The sequence below is a fragment of the Aedes albopictus genome, chromosome 2 (assembly GCF_035046485.1).
Source record: "Aedes albopictus strain Foshan chromosome 2, AalbF5, whole genome shotgun sequence".
In the NCBI taxonomy this organism is placed as follows: Eukaryota; Metazoa; Arthropoda; class Insecta; order Diptera; family Culicidae; genus Aedes; species Aedes albopictus.
Window position 1 is genome coordinate 349,231,193 of NC_085137.1, and position 16,187 is coordinate 349,247,379.

General features: G+C 40.3%; 1 protein-coding gene, 1 long non-coding RNA gene and 1 pseudogene across 4 annotated transcripts in view; 1 reads left to right on the forward strand and 2 right to left on the reverse strand.

The window, feature by feature from the left end:
* LOC109430795 (G-protein coupled receptor dmsr-1) overlaps positions 1–16,187 on the forward strand; it is a 505,508-nt gene that overhangs the window by 428,331 nt on the left and 60,990 nt on the right. For all 3 annotated transcript variants that reach the window (XM_062852690.1, XM_062852692.1, XM_062852691.1), the window contains one exon: positions 10,989–11,157. In XM_062852690.1, the coding sequence (XP_062708674.1) occupies positions 10,989–11,157 (169 nt within the window). The remainder of the gene's footprint in view (positions 1–10,988; positions 11,158–16,187) is intronic.
* LOC134288851 (large ribosomal subunit protein eL36-like) lies at positions 2,783–4,831 on the reverse strand (annotated as a pseudogene).
* LOC109421471 (uncharacterized) lies at positions 4,911–5,356 on the reverse strand. Its single transcript, XR_003897981.2, has 2 exons — positions 5,017–5,356; positions 4,911–4,956 (listed from the first exon to the last, which is right to left on the reverse strand). It is a non-coding gene; the product is annotated as an uncharacterized LOC109421471 (long non-coding RNA).

Here is a 16,187-nt window from a genome sequence, read left to right on the forward strand (position 1 = left end):
CTCAATCATTTATAGAAATCAGTAGCATTGCGAAATATATTTAAATAATTCCTAACAATCCCTAAGGATTCTCAGAAATATTCTCAATCATTTATAGAAATCCGTTGCATTGCGGAAAAAAATTAAATAATTCCTGAAAATCCCTAAGGATTCTCAGAAATTCTAAGTCATCTGGGATGTATTCTAAAAACTAAAAAAATATTCTCAATCATTTATAGAAATCCGTAGCATTGCGGAAAATATTTAAATAATTCCTGAAAATCCCTAAGGATTCTCAGAAATTCCCAGTCATCTGGGATGTATTCTAGAAACTAAAAAAATCTTCTCAATCATTTATAGAAATCCGTAGCATTGCGGAAAATATTTAAATAATTCCTGAAAATCCCTAAGGATTCTCAGAAATTCCCAATCATCTGGGATGTATTCTAAAAACTAAAAAAATATTCTCAATCATTTATAGAAATCCGTAGCATTGCGGAAAATATTTAAATAATTCCTGAAAATCCCTAAGGATTCTCAGAAATTCCCAGTCATCTGGGATGTATTCTAGAAACTAAAAAAATCTTCTCAATCATTTATAGAAATCAGTAGCATTGCGAAATATATTTAAATAATTCCTAACAATCCCTAAGGATTCTCAGAAATATTCTCAATCATTTATAGAAATCCGTTGCACTGCGGAAAAAAATTAAATAATTCCTGAAAATCCCTAAGGATTCTCAGAAATTCCCAGTCATCTGGGATGTATTCTAAAAACTAAAAAAATATTCTCAATCATTTATAGAAATCCGTAGCATTGCGAAATATATTTAAATAATTCCTAACAATCTCTAAGGATTCTCAGAAATTCCCAGTCATCTGGGATGTATTCTAGAAACTAAAAAAATATTCTCAATCATTTATAGAAATCAGTAGCATTGCGAAATATATTTAAATAATTCCTAACAATCCCTAAGGATTCTCAGAAATTCCCAGTCATCTGGGATGTATTCTAAAAATAAAAAAAAAAAAATATTCTCAATCATTTATAGAAATCCGCAGCATTGCGGAAAATATTTAAATAATTCCTGAAAATCCCTAAGGATTCTCAGAAATTCCCAGTCATCTGGGATGTATTCTAGAAACTAAAGAAATCTTTTCAATCATTAATAGAAATCCGTAGCATTGCGAAATATATTTAAATAATTCCTAACAATCCCTAAGGATTCTCAGAAATTCCCAGTCATCTGGGATGTATTCTAAAAATAAAAAAAAATATTCTCAATCATTTATAGAAATCCGTAGCATTGCGGAAAATATTTAAATAATTCCTGGAAATCCCTAAAGATTCTAAGAAATTCCCAGTCATCTGGGATGTATTCTAGAAACTAAAAAAATCTTCTCAATCATTTATAGAAATCCGTAGCATTGCGGAAAATATTTAAATAATTCCTGGAAATCCCTAAGGATTCTCAGAAATTCCCAGTCATCTGGGATGTATTCTAGAAACTAAAAAAATATTCTCAATCATTTATAGAAATCAGTAGCATTGCGAAATATATTTATACAATTCCTAACAATCCCTAAGGATTCTCAGAATTATTCTCAATCATTTATAGAAATCCGTCGCATTGCGGAAAATATTTGAATAATTCCTAACAATCTCTAAGGATTCTCAGAAATTCCCAGTCATCTGGGATGTATTCTAGAAACTAAAAAAATCTTCTCAATCATTTATACCGCCTACCCCCGTTGGTTTGAACGACACCTCATGCAAACCAACGGGGTTAATTTTTTAATTTGAACTTCTAGTAACCCTGTGGGCATCGCAAAACACACTGATGGTAACCCTTTTTGCTGTTTTGTTTTGATTCTGCGTTCCGTTTCACTCCGTTCCATGACCAGAAAGACGTTTGAACCTTTTTTAGTTTGAACGATGTGCAGATTAGAGGGGGTCAAATTAAAAAGTGTTCAGATTAGATGAGGTCAAACCAACGGGGGTAGACGGTAGAAATCCGTAGCATTGCGGAAAATATTTAAATAATCCCTAACAATCCCTAAGGATTCTCAGAAATATTCTCAATCATTTATAGAAATCCGTCGCATTGCGGAAAATATTTGAATAATTCCTAACAATCTCTAAGGATTCTCAGAAATTCCCAGTCATCTGGGATGTATTCTAGAAACTAAAAAAATATTCTCAATCATTTATAGAAATCAGTGGCATTGCGAAATATATTTATACAATTCCTAACAATCCCTAAGGATTCTCAGAAATATTCTCAATCATTTATAGAAATCCGTTGCATTGCGGAAAAAAAATAAATAATTCCTGAAAATCCCTAAGGATTCTCAGAAATTCCCAGTCATCTGGGATGTATTCTAAAAACTAAAAAAATATTCTCAATCATTTATAGAAATCCGTAGCATTGCGGAAAATATTTAAATAATTCCTGAAAATCCCTAAGGATTCTCAGAAATTCGCAGTCATCTGGGATGTATTCTAGAGACTAAAAAAATCTTCTCAATCATTTATAGAAATCCGTAGCATTGCGGAAAATATTTAAATAATTCCTGAAAATCCCTAAAGATTCTCAGAAATTCCCAATCATCTGGGATGTATTCTAAAAACTTTAAAAAAATTATAAATCATTTATAGAAATCCTTAGCATTGCGGAAAATATTTATATAATTCCTCAAAATCCCTAAGGATTCTTAGAAATTCCCAGTCATCTGGGATGTATTCTTAAAACTAAAAAAAAAATTATAAATCATTTATAGAAATCCGTAGCATTGCGGAAATTATTTAATTAATTCTTGAAAATCCCTAAGGATTCTCAGAAATTCCCAGTCATCTGGGATGTATTCTAAAAACAAACAAAAAATTCTCAATCATTTATAGAAATCAGTAGCATTGCGAAATATATTTAAATAATTCCTAACAATCCCTAAGGATTCTCAGAAATATTCTCAATCATTTATAGAAATCCGTCGCATTGCGGAAAATATTTGAATAATTCCTGAAAATCCCTAAGGATTCTCAGAAATTCCCAGTCATCTGGGATGTATTCTACTTTTCTCAACATTTATAGCAATCAGTAGGTTAACGGAATATATTTAAATGACGTAATATAGGGTGAGTTTGGGTATTATCGGCACTTGGCAGGTTTGATCTCTTCGTCACGAGGGGTTTTGGTCGGCTGAATTTCCTGAAACTTGGCCATATAACTCATCTAGGTTGGGAAAGATTCAAGGCCAACTTTGAGTTCAACATATTGCAAAAAAAAAACTCCCATGACGAAGAGAACAAAACGGCCGAGGAAACGTAAGTTTCTCTACTTAAATAAAGATAATTTCAATAATTAATTCCTGAAAATCCTTAAATTTTCTCAGATATTCCCAGTCATCTGGGATACACTCTGCGAATCATAGAAAATATGCTCAATCATTACTAGACATCAGTAGGATCACGAAATATACTTGAAAACTCCTTAAAATCTCTAAGGATGCTCAGAAATTCCCAGCCATCTGGGATGCATTCCACGAATTATAGAAAGTAAATATTCTCAATCATTTATAAAAATCAGTAGCATCACGGAATATATTTAAATAACTCCTGAAAATCTCTAAGGATTCTCAGAAATTCCTAGCGCGTGAATTCGACTTTTCATGGGCCCATATAGTCAGGTATATAACCGATGCGGAAAGCGCACAGGGCACAGATATTCAGCATAACCATGCTGAGGGTAACGGGTGCGATTCCTGCTCGGTCCAGGAACTTTTCCTATTGCAAATTTCCTTGACTTCCTTGGACATAGAGTATGTTCGTGCCTGCCACATGCACTGTACATACACGTGCAAAAATGGTCATTGGTAGAGGGAGCTCTCAGTTATTTACTGTGGAAGTGCTCATAGAACACTCTAAGCTGAACAGCAGGCTTTGTCCCAGTGGGGACGTTATGCCAAGAAGAAAAAGAAAAATTCGACTTTTCAGACTTTATAATGCAAGAGCATGGCATGGCAAAATTGTTCAAAGTTTTCAAGACTATCGTCTTATAAGTGTTTAGTTGAATTGAAATTACTCAAACTTTTAAATCATGGCTAATGCCAGGATTGCATATTAACCTAATTTGTAGGTATGACCTATGTAGAAATCTGATTTCATTGGTAAATAAAATGAGAAGATGTTGACTGTAGCAAATCACCCCATTTGACGATAGTTTTTATTTACCTAGATGAAAAAGATAGGGTCGTTGCGGTTAATATGCGGGTAAAACATGATGAGATCAATTCTCGATTAGTCGAGGAACTTTTCGTAACGGCAATTTTTATGCCCCTCTTGGGCATAGAGTATCTCTGTTCCTATAAATCGATATACGAATGCAAAATGGCTTATTGGCAAAGAAAGCTCTTAGTCAATAAATGTGCCGATAGGGAAGCTGAGAAGTGGGCTTTGTCCATATTGGGACGTAACGCACATAAGAGAAAAAAAAGATACTTACTACTGTCAATAATTATTAATTAGGTGCGACAATCGACCGGCCTCACCGGGCCTTACGCATATAGGCCAGGATATGGAACAGTTCCTCTTGCTTCTTCTTGGCGCGGATGTGCGTATCCCGGCGGCACCTCAGGAACTTCAAGGCGCGTTTATCCTTCAGTAATTCCACGGGGCATGTCGGACAGCCTCACGGACCAGGTCGCGTACGAATTTGGTGTGTTTGGTTCGGATTCCCTTGGTGCAGGACGGGCAGATTCCCTTTACTTTGCAACTACCGCAGTGCTCCAGCTGCTTCAGCTTGATGGTCTTGTGGCCTTTCTGAAGACCGACTCAGATTTTGTATCGGGGAGATATTTTTTCCTCCTCGGTGTATGAGAGCCGGAAAAGGCAGCTTTCCTTCTCCCTGCGGACTTAATTCTTTGGCGGCAACTTCCTCACCGCCTACCGACTGGCAGCCGCAGTCGATCCAGACAGACCTGAAGAAAAAAAAACCGCATCAGAACAAAAGCATTAGACTTATTGTCCAGGAAACTTACCAAATACTTGAATTCATACGGAAGATCGATGTCCATCCCGCGTCGTCCATTGGGGTGACCACTGGTGCAATCGGTGCAATCCTTGGCACAATCTTCAACATTTTTTTGCGTTCCGCGACGAACAGCTTTTTTTTTGTTTTTTTTTTCGCGGCGGTTGTTGATGAAATGATGCAAAACAAAACAGGCGAAATCAAACGTCAAAAGTTTGCACACTAAAACTAAAAAAAACACAAAATGTTGCACACTAAAACTAAATCCATGAAAAAACAATGCGTGTCTTAGCTAAGGTGTCTAAGCTAAGTAGACACGAAGTACCCAGGTAGAATTGCCGCAGAGCGGGTTATAGAGGAGGCAGTATTGCGCGCAAACCCCAAAATTTTATTCCCACCTTTGGGTTTCCGCGCCGAAGACCCAGCGCCAGATTCGGCGACAAAGAGATATGACAGCAGTCGCCGGACAGTTGGCAATCCTGATATTTGACGGCGGTCATCCGTTAGCTGTGAGAGTGGATTGTTGTCATGCAAATAGAGCATTTCGCTGAAAATGCATGTGTATTTTGTTATTGTTGACAGATTTTTTGCTGTGTTAGTGTGCAATATATCGATTTGCTGTATCGCGTAAGCTTTCGCTGGAAGAAAACGTCGTATAACTCAGCGAAGCAAAGAAAATTTTCAATGATAAAAGCAATAGTATTCGGCTATTTTTCATGGCGTCGGGGACAACAAATTTGAATTTATTTGTTCTAGCTGTCACGTCGGTTTGTCGGTGGTTATGATTCTTTAGCTTCGGCTCGGAGTATCATAACTTTAGGATTGATTTAATGGGCACTTAATAGATTTGCTCCTTTCAAATCTCCTGGGGCAGATGGGATTTATCCTATTTTGCTTCAGAAGGGATTTGATCATTTCAAACTTATTTTGAAACAACTAGGTACTTGTTTGCAGTTTCGCTACAGGGTATATTCCCAAATCCTGGCGGGATATTACTGTAAAGTTTATTCCGAAACTGGGTCGTGCGTCGTATGAAGAAGCAAAGAGCTTCAGACCTATCAGTTTGACCTCTTTTCTTCTGAAATGCTTAGAACGCATTGTCGATCATCACATCCGTGATGTTTATCTGGCCAATGTGCCTCTTCATGTGAACCAACATGCTTACCAATCTGGAAAGTCCACTGTGACTCTTTTACACAAGGTTGTTTACGATATCGAGAAGGCTGAAAAGCAATCCTGCTTGGGTGTTTTTTTGGATATCGAGGGTGCCTTTGACAACGTGCCTTTCGATGCCATATTGGAAGCCGCACGGGGTCATGGTATATCTGCAAAGATTTCCAATTTGATTCACCAAATGCTCGAAAACCGACATCTCTTCTCGACATTGCGTCAAGCGGCGATTAGGAAATTGAGTGTTTGTGGATGCCCTCAAGGGGGAGTCTTATCACCACTTTTGTGGAATCTCGTAGCAGATACGCTATTGAGGTAACTCAATAATAGCGGTTTTTCTACTTATGGTTCTGCCGACGACTACCTAACATTGTTAGTCGGTATGTGCATCAGCTCCCTTTTCGACCTGATGCAAAACGCTCTTCAGATAGTTGAGGGTTGGTGTCGCCAATATGGCCTTTCGGTAAATCCGAGTAAAACATCTATTGTTCTTTTCACGGAAAAGCGAAACCGTAATGGTGATCTTTACGTCTCTTTGATTCTGAAATCAATGTGACTGAACAGGTATAGTACGTTGGAGTCATTCTTGATTCCAAGCTTTCCTGGACACCTCATGTTGAGTTCAGAATCAAGAAAGCTTGTATGGCCTTCGGGCAATGCCGGCGAATTTGGTACAACTTGGGGTCTAAAACCCAGGGATATCAGATGGATTTACACAACTGTTGTTCGTCCAATATTGGCCTATGGATGTCTTGTGTGGTGGAAAAAGGGCGAAGTGAGAACGATCCAATCAAAGTTAGGCCATCTCCAAAGGATGTGCTTAATGGCGATGTCTGGAGCGTTCTCTTCAACTCCTACAGCAGCGCTCGAAGTTCTCCTTGACGTTGCCCCACTACACATTCATCTCAAACAAGAAGCACTTTCTTGCACTTACCGCCTGTGGGTACTCGGTTTACTAGAGAAAACTCCTGTAAACCGCAGTTCAACACACACCTCGTTGTTTCCACTTTTGGTGAATTGGGACAAAGTTGTCTTTGCTCCAAGTGATTTTGCAATTGCTTGTAATTTTCCATACACGACATTTTCCACGAAATTCCCTTACCGGGAAGAGTGGACATCTGGTTATCTGGAGAGAAGTCTTTCAGACGGCATCGTATGTTACACTGATGGCTCCCTTCTCGAAGGTCGAGCAGGTGCTGGTGTTTATTCTCGTGAGCTAAGGCTGCATCAGTCTTATTCACTTGGTAGATACTGCACCGTTTTTCAGGCCGAAAACTTTGCTCTTATGTGCGGTGAGCAATCGACACTTCAGCAGCACGTAATGGGCAAAATACATAATATACTTCTGTTCAGATATCCAGGCTGCTATTAAAGCACTTGCTACGGCCAACTCTAGGTCGAAGGTAGTTATCGCTTGTCGAACTCAAATCGAGGAGCTGAATTCAGCTAACGCTGTTCACCTTGTATGGGTACCTGGCCATTCTTCCATCGCTGGAAATGAATTGGCTGATGAGTTAGCTCGCACTGGAGCATCACATGACCTCATTGGCCTTGAGCCAGCTCTTCCGATATCGAAGTGTTGGGTAAAGCTTCAGATTCACACCTGGGCTGCCACTCATCACAGACAATACTGGAATAGTTTGGAGTCATGTCGTCAAACCAAATTGTATTGTACTGAGCCATCTCCGAAGGTGGCGAAGTATCTTACAAATCTGTCAAAGCAGAATTGCAGCATTCTGGTCAAAGCATTGACTGGCCACTGCCGACTCAGCTATCACATGGCGAATATTCTGCAAGCTGATTCATTTGCATGTGATAACTGTGAATCCGATTATGGAACTTCGTATCATTTGATATGTAACTGTCCAGTTTTTGCGCAACTGCGTTTCCGAGTATTCGGTGAACACTTATTAAGTGAAACTGACTTTAGAAAGCTGAATCTTCAGGATATTCTGTTGTTCTTAACCCGCTGTGGTAATGAGCTATAGGCTCTCTTTCGCTTTATGCGTTATTACAGTGCCCTTTTCAGGGCGCTGTTTGAACCCATTGTGGTACACTTGTGCGTTAGAACCCTCTTCCAGGGTATTTTTCCTATTTCCCTACCTGTCCCTATCTCCATCCAAATCCTTTTTCCTTCCTTTTCCATCAGGTAGATGATGAAATAGGCTGTTATTTTGGCGATGGCACAAATTTCCCAAATGGAGGATAACGTGCCTCTGGAGCCAGCCTTCTGATACCTGATCGATAATATTTGCGCCAATACTGAACCGATTTTGATGAAATTTTTAGGGTATTAACTACACATAATATGCTATTCCTGGTTAAAAATCAGCTATTTTTGTGAACGCAAAAGTTATACATTATTTTAAGTATCTCATTTTTTTGGAGTCCAGTCTTCAATCAGTGGTGTAGTCAGAAATTTGCTCTGGGAGGGGGTTTCGATGTTTAATACTTCCTTTTTTTTTATTTGCCACTCACATTTTGTAAATATTTATATACATTCAATTTGAGATGTAGTCTTAAAGTAGTGGTGTTGCCGAAAAAATTTCTCATCACAGAGCGTTTTAACTTTAAACCATCCCCACCCCACCCCCCGTGGCTACGCCACTGGTCATAATAAATTTTACATTACTTTGGCCGCAATGAGAATATCTCTTTATTTTTACAATTCAGTATTCTTGTTCCTCAATCGGAAATCTTATTAACATAGTTTCAGGCTTTTGACGTAGGTTGTTAAGCTTGACATCTACAATGTTATATGGTAGTAAATAGTAATAGTTTTCTTGTAGCAAATACTTACTTTCAATATTTTATTCTTTGAAAAGCAACATGCTTGTTTTTTTTTGTGGCTCATTATTATTTATTAGGCCTGTAAACTTTTTCAAAAACATTCTTCGATTCTCATGTCCAGCCCATCATTATGATTGGCATCCAAAAAGAAGTCACTGGTCAAAATTTCAATGTATTTATAAAATTAGGAGGTGCATCAATTCAATTATGGGTTTTCAACTATTTTTGAACCTCAAAAAATCATAACTACGCTAAAATTAGTCAAAATTAATTCTTTCGGCACAATTTTAAAGCTTTACATATTCGCAACAAGTTTTCCGGACAACGTATGCCAATATGCAATTATCAAATTTGTAATCAGCATTTTTTTGATAAATTTTATTCTGGATCAGCCTTATATACGTAATAAATAGGATATTTTAAAACAGCATCATATTCTCTAATGTTTTGTGGTTATATGTTTCTCTGATCTTCTTCTTCTTCTTGTTCTTCTTTATGGCTCGATGTCCCCACTGGGACTTGGCCTGCCTCGCTTCAACTTAGTGTTCTTTGAGCACTTCTACTGTATGAATTTGTATATTGTGAGGCAAGTACAATGATACACTATGCCCAGGGAGTCGAGAATATCAATGCTGTATGATTTGATCAAAAGTTATCAAAATTCTTGAAAGCTATATGTGTCCTAAAACTAGCTTTTTGGGGGCAAACATGTTTGGTGCAATGGTGCTTTCTGGTATCGATAATGAAATTCAAATTCAAGATATGCGGGGCAATCTTGTTAGTGGTTGCAGGTTAAAAGCAAAAATGGTTTGGCATTCGGACTTGTATATTGATTTATATTTATACCTTATGGTCTTAGCCATATCTCAGCGAATCAAAGAAAAATCTATGATTACATACTACCGTTTGCATGGACGTATTGTATTCTATTCTCATAAGCATATGTAAAAATAGTGCTATATGTGAACATTAGAAATAATAACTTTAATCATTCGATGTGCTTTTCCATTTTCTCGTTGTTCAAATGCTTGTATATCCCAGAGTATCGATCAGCATTGCCTGTTGTCGCGAATATCGTTCTATTTGCAAATATTCATTATTAAAATAACTACGACTGAAAACCGTTTCGATAAAAACAACATTTCAACCATAAATAACCATTGACCGACTATGGTATTTGCAAAACCGAGTATCTGTGACACGCAGCACACAAACATAGGATGCCTACAATTCAAATCATCTCTATGGCATGACCTTAAACACCGGCAATGTATGATCTGACAGAACCAATTTAGCGAAGTATTTGCCAAATGGATGCGTGTCGGTCGGCGTAGGTACAGTGGCATGAATGTTTAGCCAACTAGCAAATCCGCCATGTGCCAATATATATTTGAAACGGCAAAAAGTGTTTCCGGCTATTGAAAATTAGTTAAATATAATAGAGAGTATTGGATAAAGTTGATGATAAAAATGCATAATTGGAAAACAAGGAACGAGCTCACCAAATTGCTTGATGTCTTTTCATTATGTCTATAACGGCAATAATATATAGGGTATGAGTAACCCTTTTCATGCTTTGCCTTCATATTCATCCTATTTCAAAAATAGGTGTCCGTTATTTTTGCTGCATGCTTACTCCTAACAAACAAAAAAAAAACTACTTAAATAGCGCTGACTAGCTTTGTTTTAGATAGGAGGAAAATCGAAGCTTAAGATGGGTTCCGTTTCCCCTATCTTGCAACTTTAATGACGATACACGCTGCGTGTTTAACGGAGCAAGTGTCATGTTGTCTTTTCAAAACAATCCAACCGATTACGGAAAACGCTCTCTAGTCACGAATCGCATTTCATCTGTGAAATCTACTCCCAGCTTCCCGCCAATTACTTACTCACACTACCACAGACCGCGAGTCTCATATTTGAGTGCATCCATCCGATAGGGGCTCTGTTGCACCCAGGACTGTAAATCGATTTCCCACCCAAAACCAACCGCGTTTCGTTTTTCTCTTCCGTTCGTTTCAGATATGCGTTTTCGGAACAATAGCCAATATTTTGAATGTCATCGTCCTGACCCGCAAAGAGATGAGCAAAATCCCCATCAACCGCATCCTGAAGTGGCTCTCCGTGACCGACATGTTCGTAATGATGGAGTACATCCCGTTTGCCTTCTACATGTACTCGATACTGCCAGGTAAGTGGGTTGGAAGCAATTTGTTGTTGCGTTCGTTCGTTCGGCACTTGAACCGTGCCGATCGGATGTCCGGTCGATTAAGCGCGGGAAACCGGTGACTCGTGTGGGTGAGTATAAAATTGGGCCGAGTAGAGCGTAGCGTGGCATAGCAAAGGCGATTATTCACACAAATCGTGGATGGCTATACAATGCTCAACAGCTAATTAACCATAATATTAATCCTACCTAAAGGTGATTTTTTAAATCACGAATATAAAGCATTGACCAGTTAGAATTCGTACACACACAGCAAAAAATCTTGAAATTTGAACGAAATGTAAATCATGATGCTTGTGAATTAACGAGGATTCGGTCAACAATGAGTGATAGCCGTTGCAACGGCATTCCCGCCAAACTCATCCCTACACATCCTCTGGACCATGTGGCAATGTGTGACCGTTGATTACTTGAGGGAATCTTGTAGGAATTTCTGGTAGAATACTTAAAGGAACTCCTGGAAGAATTTTCGAGGAATTTCTTGAAAACTTCCTGGAAGAATTCTTCCAGGAATACTTGGAGGAATACCTGAAAAGGTTATTTGAGGAATACTTGGCGAAAGTCTTGGAAGAATTCCTGAAGGATTTTTTGGAGAAGTTACACCGATAAAGTAAAGAGATTCTGTAGAGTTTGTGGAGCTTGAAGGTCTTAATTCCAGAATAATTTGGATGACCTAGATTACCAAGTGAATGATGCTAAGTTCTCAGAACTGCACTCTGAGGTTCTAAGAGTAGCGAAGATTATATTCGGCGAACATTCGCTACAATAAACATATCATAAGATTAACATATATTGCGACCCATGCTTCAAAATACGTTGAATCCATTTGAATACCAGTGGACATCCAAATAGCAACCCATAGAGATACTCGCAATATTATGAGGTGTAACAGACACAATCGTGAAAGAATTATGCCGATAGAGTGAACAGAAACAAGAGTAGAGCCTGTAGAACTTGAAGGTCCTAATTCCAAAATAGTTTGGAAAGCCTGGAATACCCCATAAATGTACCAAAAGCATTATACACGCTCAGAAATCCGTTCTGTTAACGTGAGCAAACAAACGCAAATATGAGAACAAGCAAATATACACCGTGAACTGGAACTAGTTCCAGCTGTCAATATGGGCGTTCTAGAAAACGTGAAATCTAGTTCACGGTGTACATTTCTTATGGTTGTTATCGTTGCTATGCATAGTTCCCGTTTGTTCCCGTTGCCGTGATTGGGAGCGCACGTATATTGGAACGAATTTTTTTTGCGTGTAGTTGGGCACTGAGGCTCCATCAGCAGTATAGACTACATCCCACGAATATTTTACAATTAAAGCATGATACAGTATGTAGATATCGTAACCCAAACTTTAAAAAGTTTTGGAGGCCATTTGTATTTCACGAATGTCCAACTACCACAATATCGAGTTGCTCGTAGAATTGCAAGGTCTAATGGACATCATCGTGACTAAATTTCATGAACAGAGTGAACACAAATCATGGTAGATGTTGTAGATCTTAAGAAAGTGAATTCCAGAGTAGTTTGGATGACCTAGATCACCCAATTCATGTACCATGAATATTCCTGTCTAGATTCCAGTAGTTCTTTGAGGCTTTCTGAGTACCGTAGACTATGTTCTGTGATGCTTACTTACCTTACCGATCAGGCTAAGGCCGGGATGGCCTCTGCTGTACATAGTAGCCGTCTCCATTCCACTCGGTCCATGGCTGTTTGTCTCCAGTTCCGCACTCCGCGTGGCGTCCGCAGATCGTCCTCCACTTGGTCGACCCACCTAGCTCGCTGCGCTTCACGTCTTCTTGTACCGGTCGGATGACTATCGAGAACCATTTTGGTCGGGTTGCTATCCGACATCCTGATGACGTGATCCGCCCACCGTAGCTTCCCGATTTTCGCGGTATGGACGATGGTTGGTTCTCTCAGCAGCTGATGCAGCTCGTGGTTCATTCGCCTTCTCCAATTCCCGTCTTCCATCTGCACTGCGCCGTAGATGGTACGCAACACCTTCCGTTTGAAAACTCCAAGGGCGCGTTGGTCCTCTTCACGTAGAGTCCATGTTTCGTGCCCATAGAGGACGACCGGTCTAATCAGCGTTTTGTAGATAGTTAACTTCGTGTTACGGTGAACTTTATTCGATCGTAGAGTTCTGCGGAGTCCAAAGTAAGCACGATTTCCTGCCAGCTGCCACAATGCGCCTCTGAATTTCTTTGCTAGTGTCGTTTTCGGCGGTCACCAGTGAGCCCAAGTACACGAATTCTTCAACCGCCTCGATTTCATCACCGTCGATATAAATTCGGGGTGGCGGGTGCGATGATTCCTCCCTGGAGCCCTTTGCCATCATGTAGTTTGTCTTCGACACATTAATGACTAATCCGATTCGCCTGGCTTCACTCTTTAGTCGGATGTGCGTTTCCACCATCGTCTCAAATTTACGAGCAATAATATTAATATCATCAGAGAAACCAAACAGCTGAACGAACTTCATGAAAATCGTCCCACTAGTGTTTATCCCCGCTCTCCTAATTACAACCTCTAAAGCAATGTGGAACAGCAAGCACGAAAGACCATCACCTTGTCGTAACCCTCTGCGAGATTTGAAGGGACTCGAGAGTGTCCCTGAACTACGCACATCACTCGATCCATTGTCGCCTTGATCAATCGTGTCAGTTTATCCGGGAATCCGTATTCGTGCATGATCTGCAATAGCTGTTCTGTGATGATTCATCGTGCATAAAATTTGGTATAGAATGTTGGATTTGTGGCACAAACTTCGAGCAACAAAATGAAATTTGAGTAAAAACATGTAGAATTTATAAAAAATACAAAAAGAAAGCCATGTATTTTCGGCTACCAGCAAAAGGGGAGTGGTTACAAAGTGGGTAGGTACCATGCATTTCTTAGCACAACTATTCATTCATTTCATTTATTTAGTATTACATCAAATTTAAGATAAAACTGAATCAACAATATTTCTCCATAATACACGGTTCGTGGCTGCCGCTCTCCATCCTCGGTCGCGCCCGATGCTCGCCAAGTCACGCTCCACCTGGTCCGCCCATCCGGCTCTCTGCGCTCTACGCCTTCTTGTGCCAACCGGATCAGTTGCAAACACCAGCTTTGCAGGGTTGTTGTCCGGCATTCTTGCAACATGCCCTGCCCACCGTATCCTTCCAGCTTTGGCCACCTTCTGGATGCTGGGTTCGCCGTAAAGTGCAGCGAGCTCGTGGTTCATTCTTCTCCGCCACACACCGTTCTCCTGCACACCGCCGAATATCGTCCTTAGCACGCGTCGCTCGAAAACTCCGAGTGCTTGCAGGTCCTCCTCGAGCATGGTCCATGTCTCGTGCCCGTAGAGGATCACCGGTCTTATTAGCGTTTTGTACATGGCGCATTTGGTGCGTGTGTGAATCTTTTTCGACCGCAGTTTCTTCTGGAGCCCGTAGTAGGCCCGACTTCCGCTGATGATGCGCCTCCGAATTTCACGGCTCACGTTGTTGTCAGTAAGGATCCGAGGTAGACGAATTCCTCCACCACCTCGAAAGTATCCCCGTCTATCGTAACATTACTACCCAGACGGATCCGGTCGTTTTCGGTTCCGCCTACCAGCATGTACTTTGTTTTTGAGGCATTCACCACCAGTCCGGCCTTTGCTGCTTCGCGTTTCATGCGGGTGTACAGCTCTGCCACCGTTCCAAATGTTCTGGCAATAATGTCCATGTCGTCCGCAAAGCACACAAATTGTCCGGATTTTGTAAAAATCGTTCCCCGGCTGTTGAGCCCGGCTCGTCGCATCACACCTTCCAAAGCGATGTTGAAGAGTAGACATGAGAGTCCATCACCTTGTCGCAGTCCCCGGCGAGATTCGAATGGACTAGATAGTTCACCCGAAACCCTTACGCAGTTTTGCACACCGTCCATCGTTGCTTTAATCAGTCTAGTCAGCTTCCCAGAAAATTCTCCATAGCTCTGCGCGGTCGATACTGTCGTATGCCGCTTTGAAGTCGATGAACAGGTGATGCGTTGGGACCTGGTATTCACGGCATTTCAGGAGGATTTGCCGTACGGTAAAGATCTGGTCCGTTGTCGACCGGCCGTCGATGAAGCCGGCTTGATAACTTCCAACGAACTCATTTGTTTTAGGTGACAAACGACGGAAGATGACACAACTATTCCCCTTGACTATAAAAAAAATCCAGGGTAAAATGTTTAAAAACAAAGAAGATATTGCATTTCTGCCAAAAGTAGATCGTCCCGGGTGTTTACGGGTTAATGCAATATCCGTACAGTTTTAACCCAGAATTTCGAGCTGGAAATAGTTTTCTTCCTAAACCGTGCGTCGGGCATTCGCCGGGGCTGGTGCGCGCTGGATGGAGAACCTGGTCCGCTGTCCAATAGTATGAGACACGCTTGTATGGATAAATGAATTCTCCCTCCAGTCGACTTTTTTGTTTTCATTTACATAGGTCCCATATGAACTGTACAAAATTTCAGCGCAATCGGTGAAACTATAATTTAGCGCAAGCGGTTCAAAGTTTGCATAGGCTTTACTATGGGAAAAGTTACAGTATGAACCAAAAAATCCCAGAGGTCGTCCTTAGTCTCCTTAAAAAAAATCGATCAACATTTCTAGTAGAAAAATCATTTATGAAACTTAAAAAGACACGGACACGTTCAATGCTTCCAGTGAGCTTTTCGCCCTTTGAAGGAAGCACGACACTAGACAACGGACTAGCATGCAACGCCCAGTGGCACAGCCGAAAAACTTTTCCTGACAGCTGCGGCGGGAATCGAACCCGCGCTCCTCAGCACGATGCGATTAAGAGCTTGGTGACCCTAGCCGCACGACCACAGAGCCAAGGAAACGTTCCTTCGAAGACCGCAAAACGATTGGATACTTGTGGAAAAAGTTATTGATTTATTACGGATTAGTGATCCAACGAACGGCTTTTTGTTTTGTTTTATCAGCAACACTGCTGCTGCCATTGTT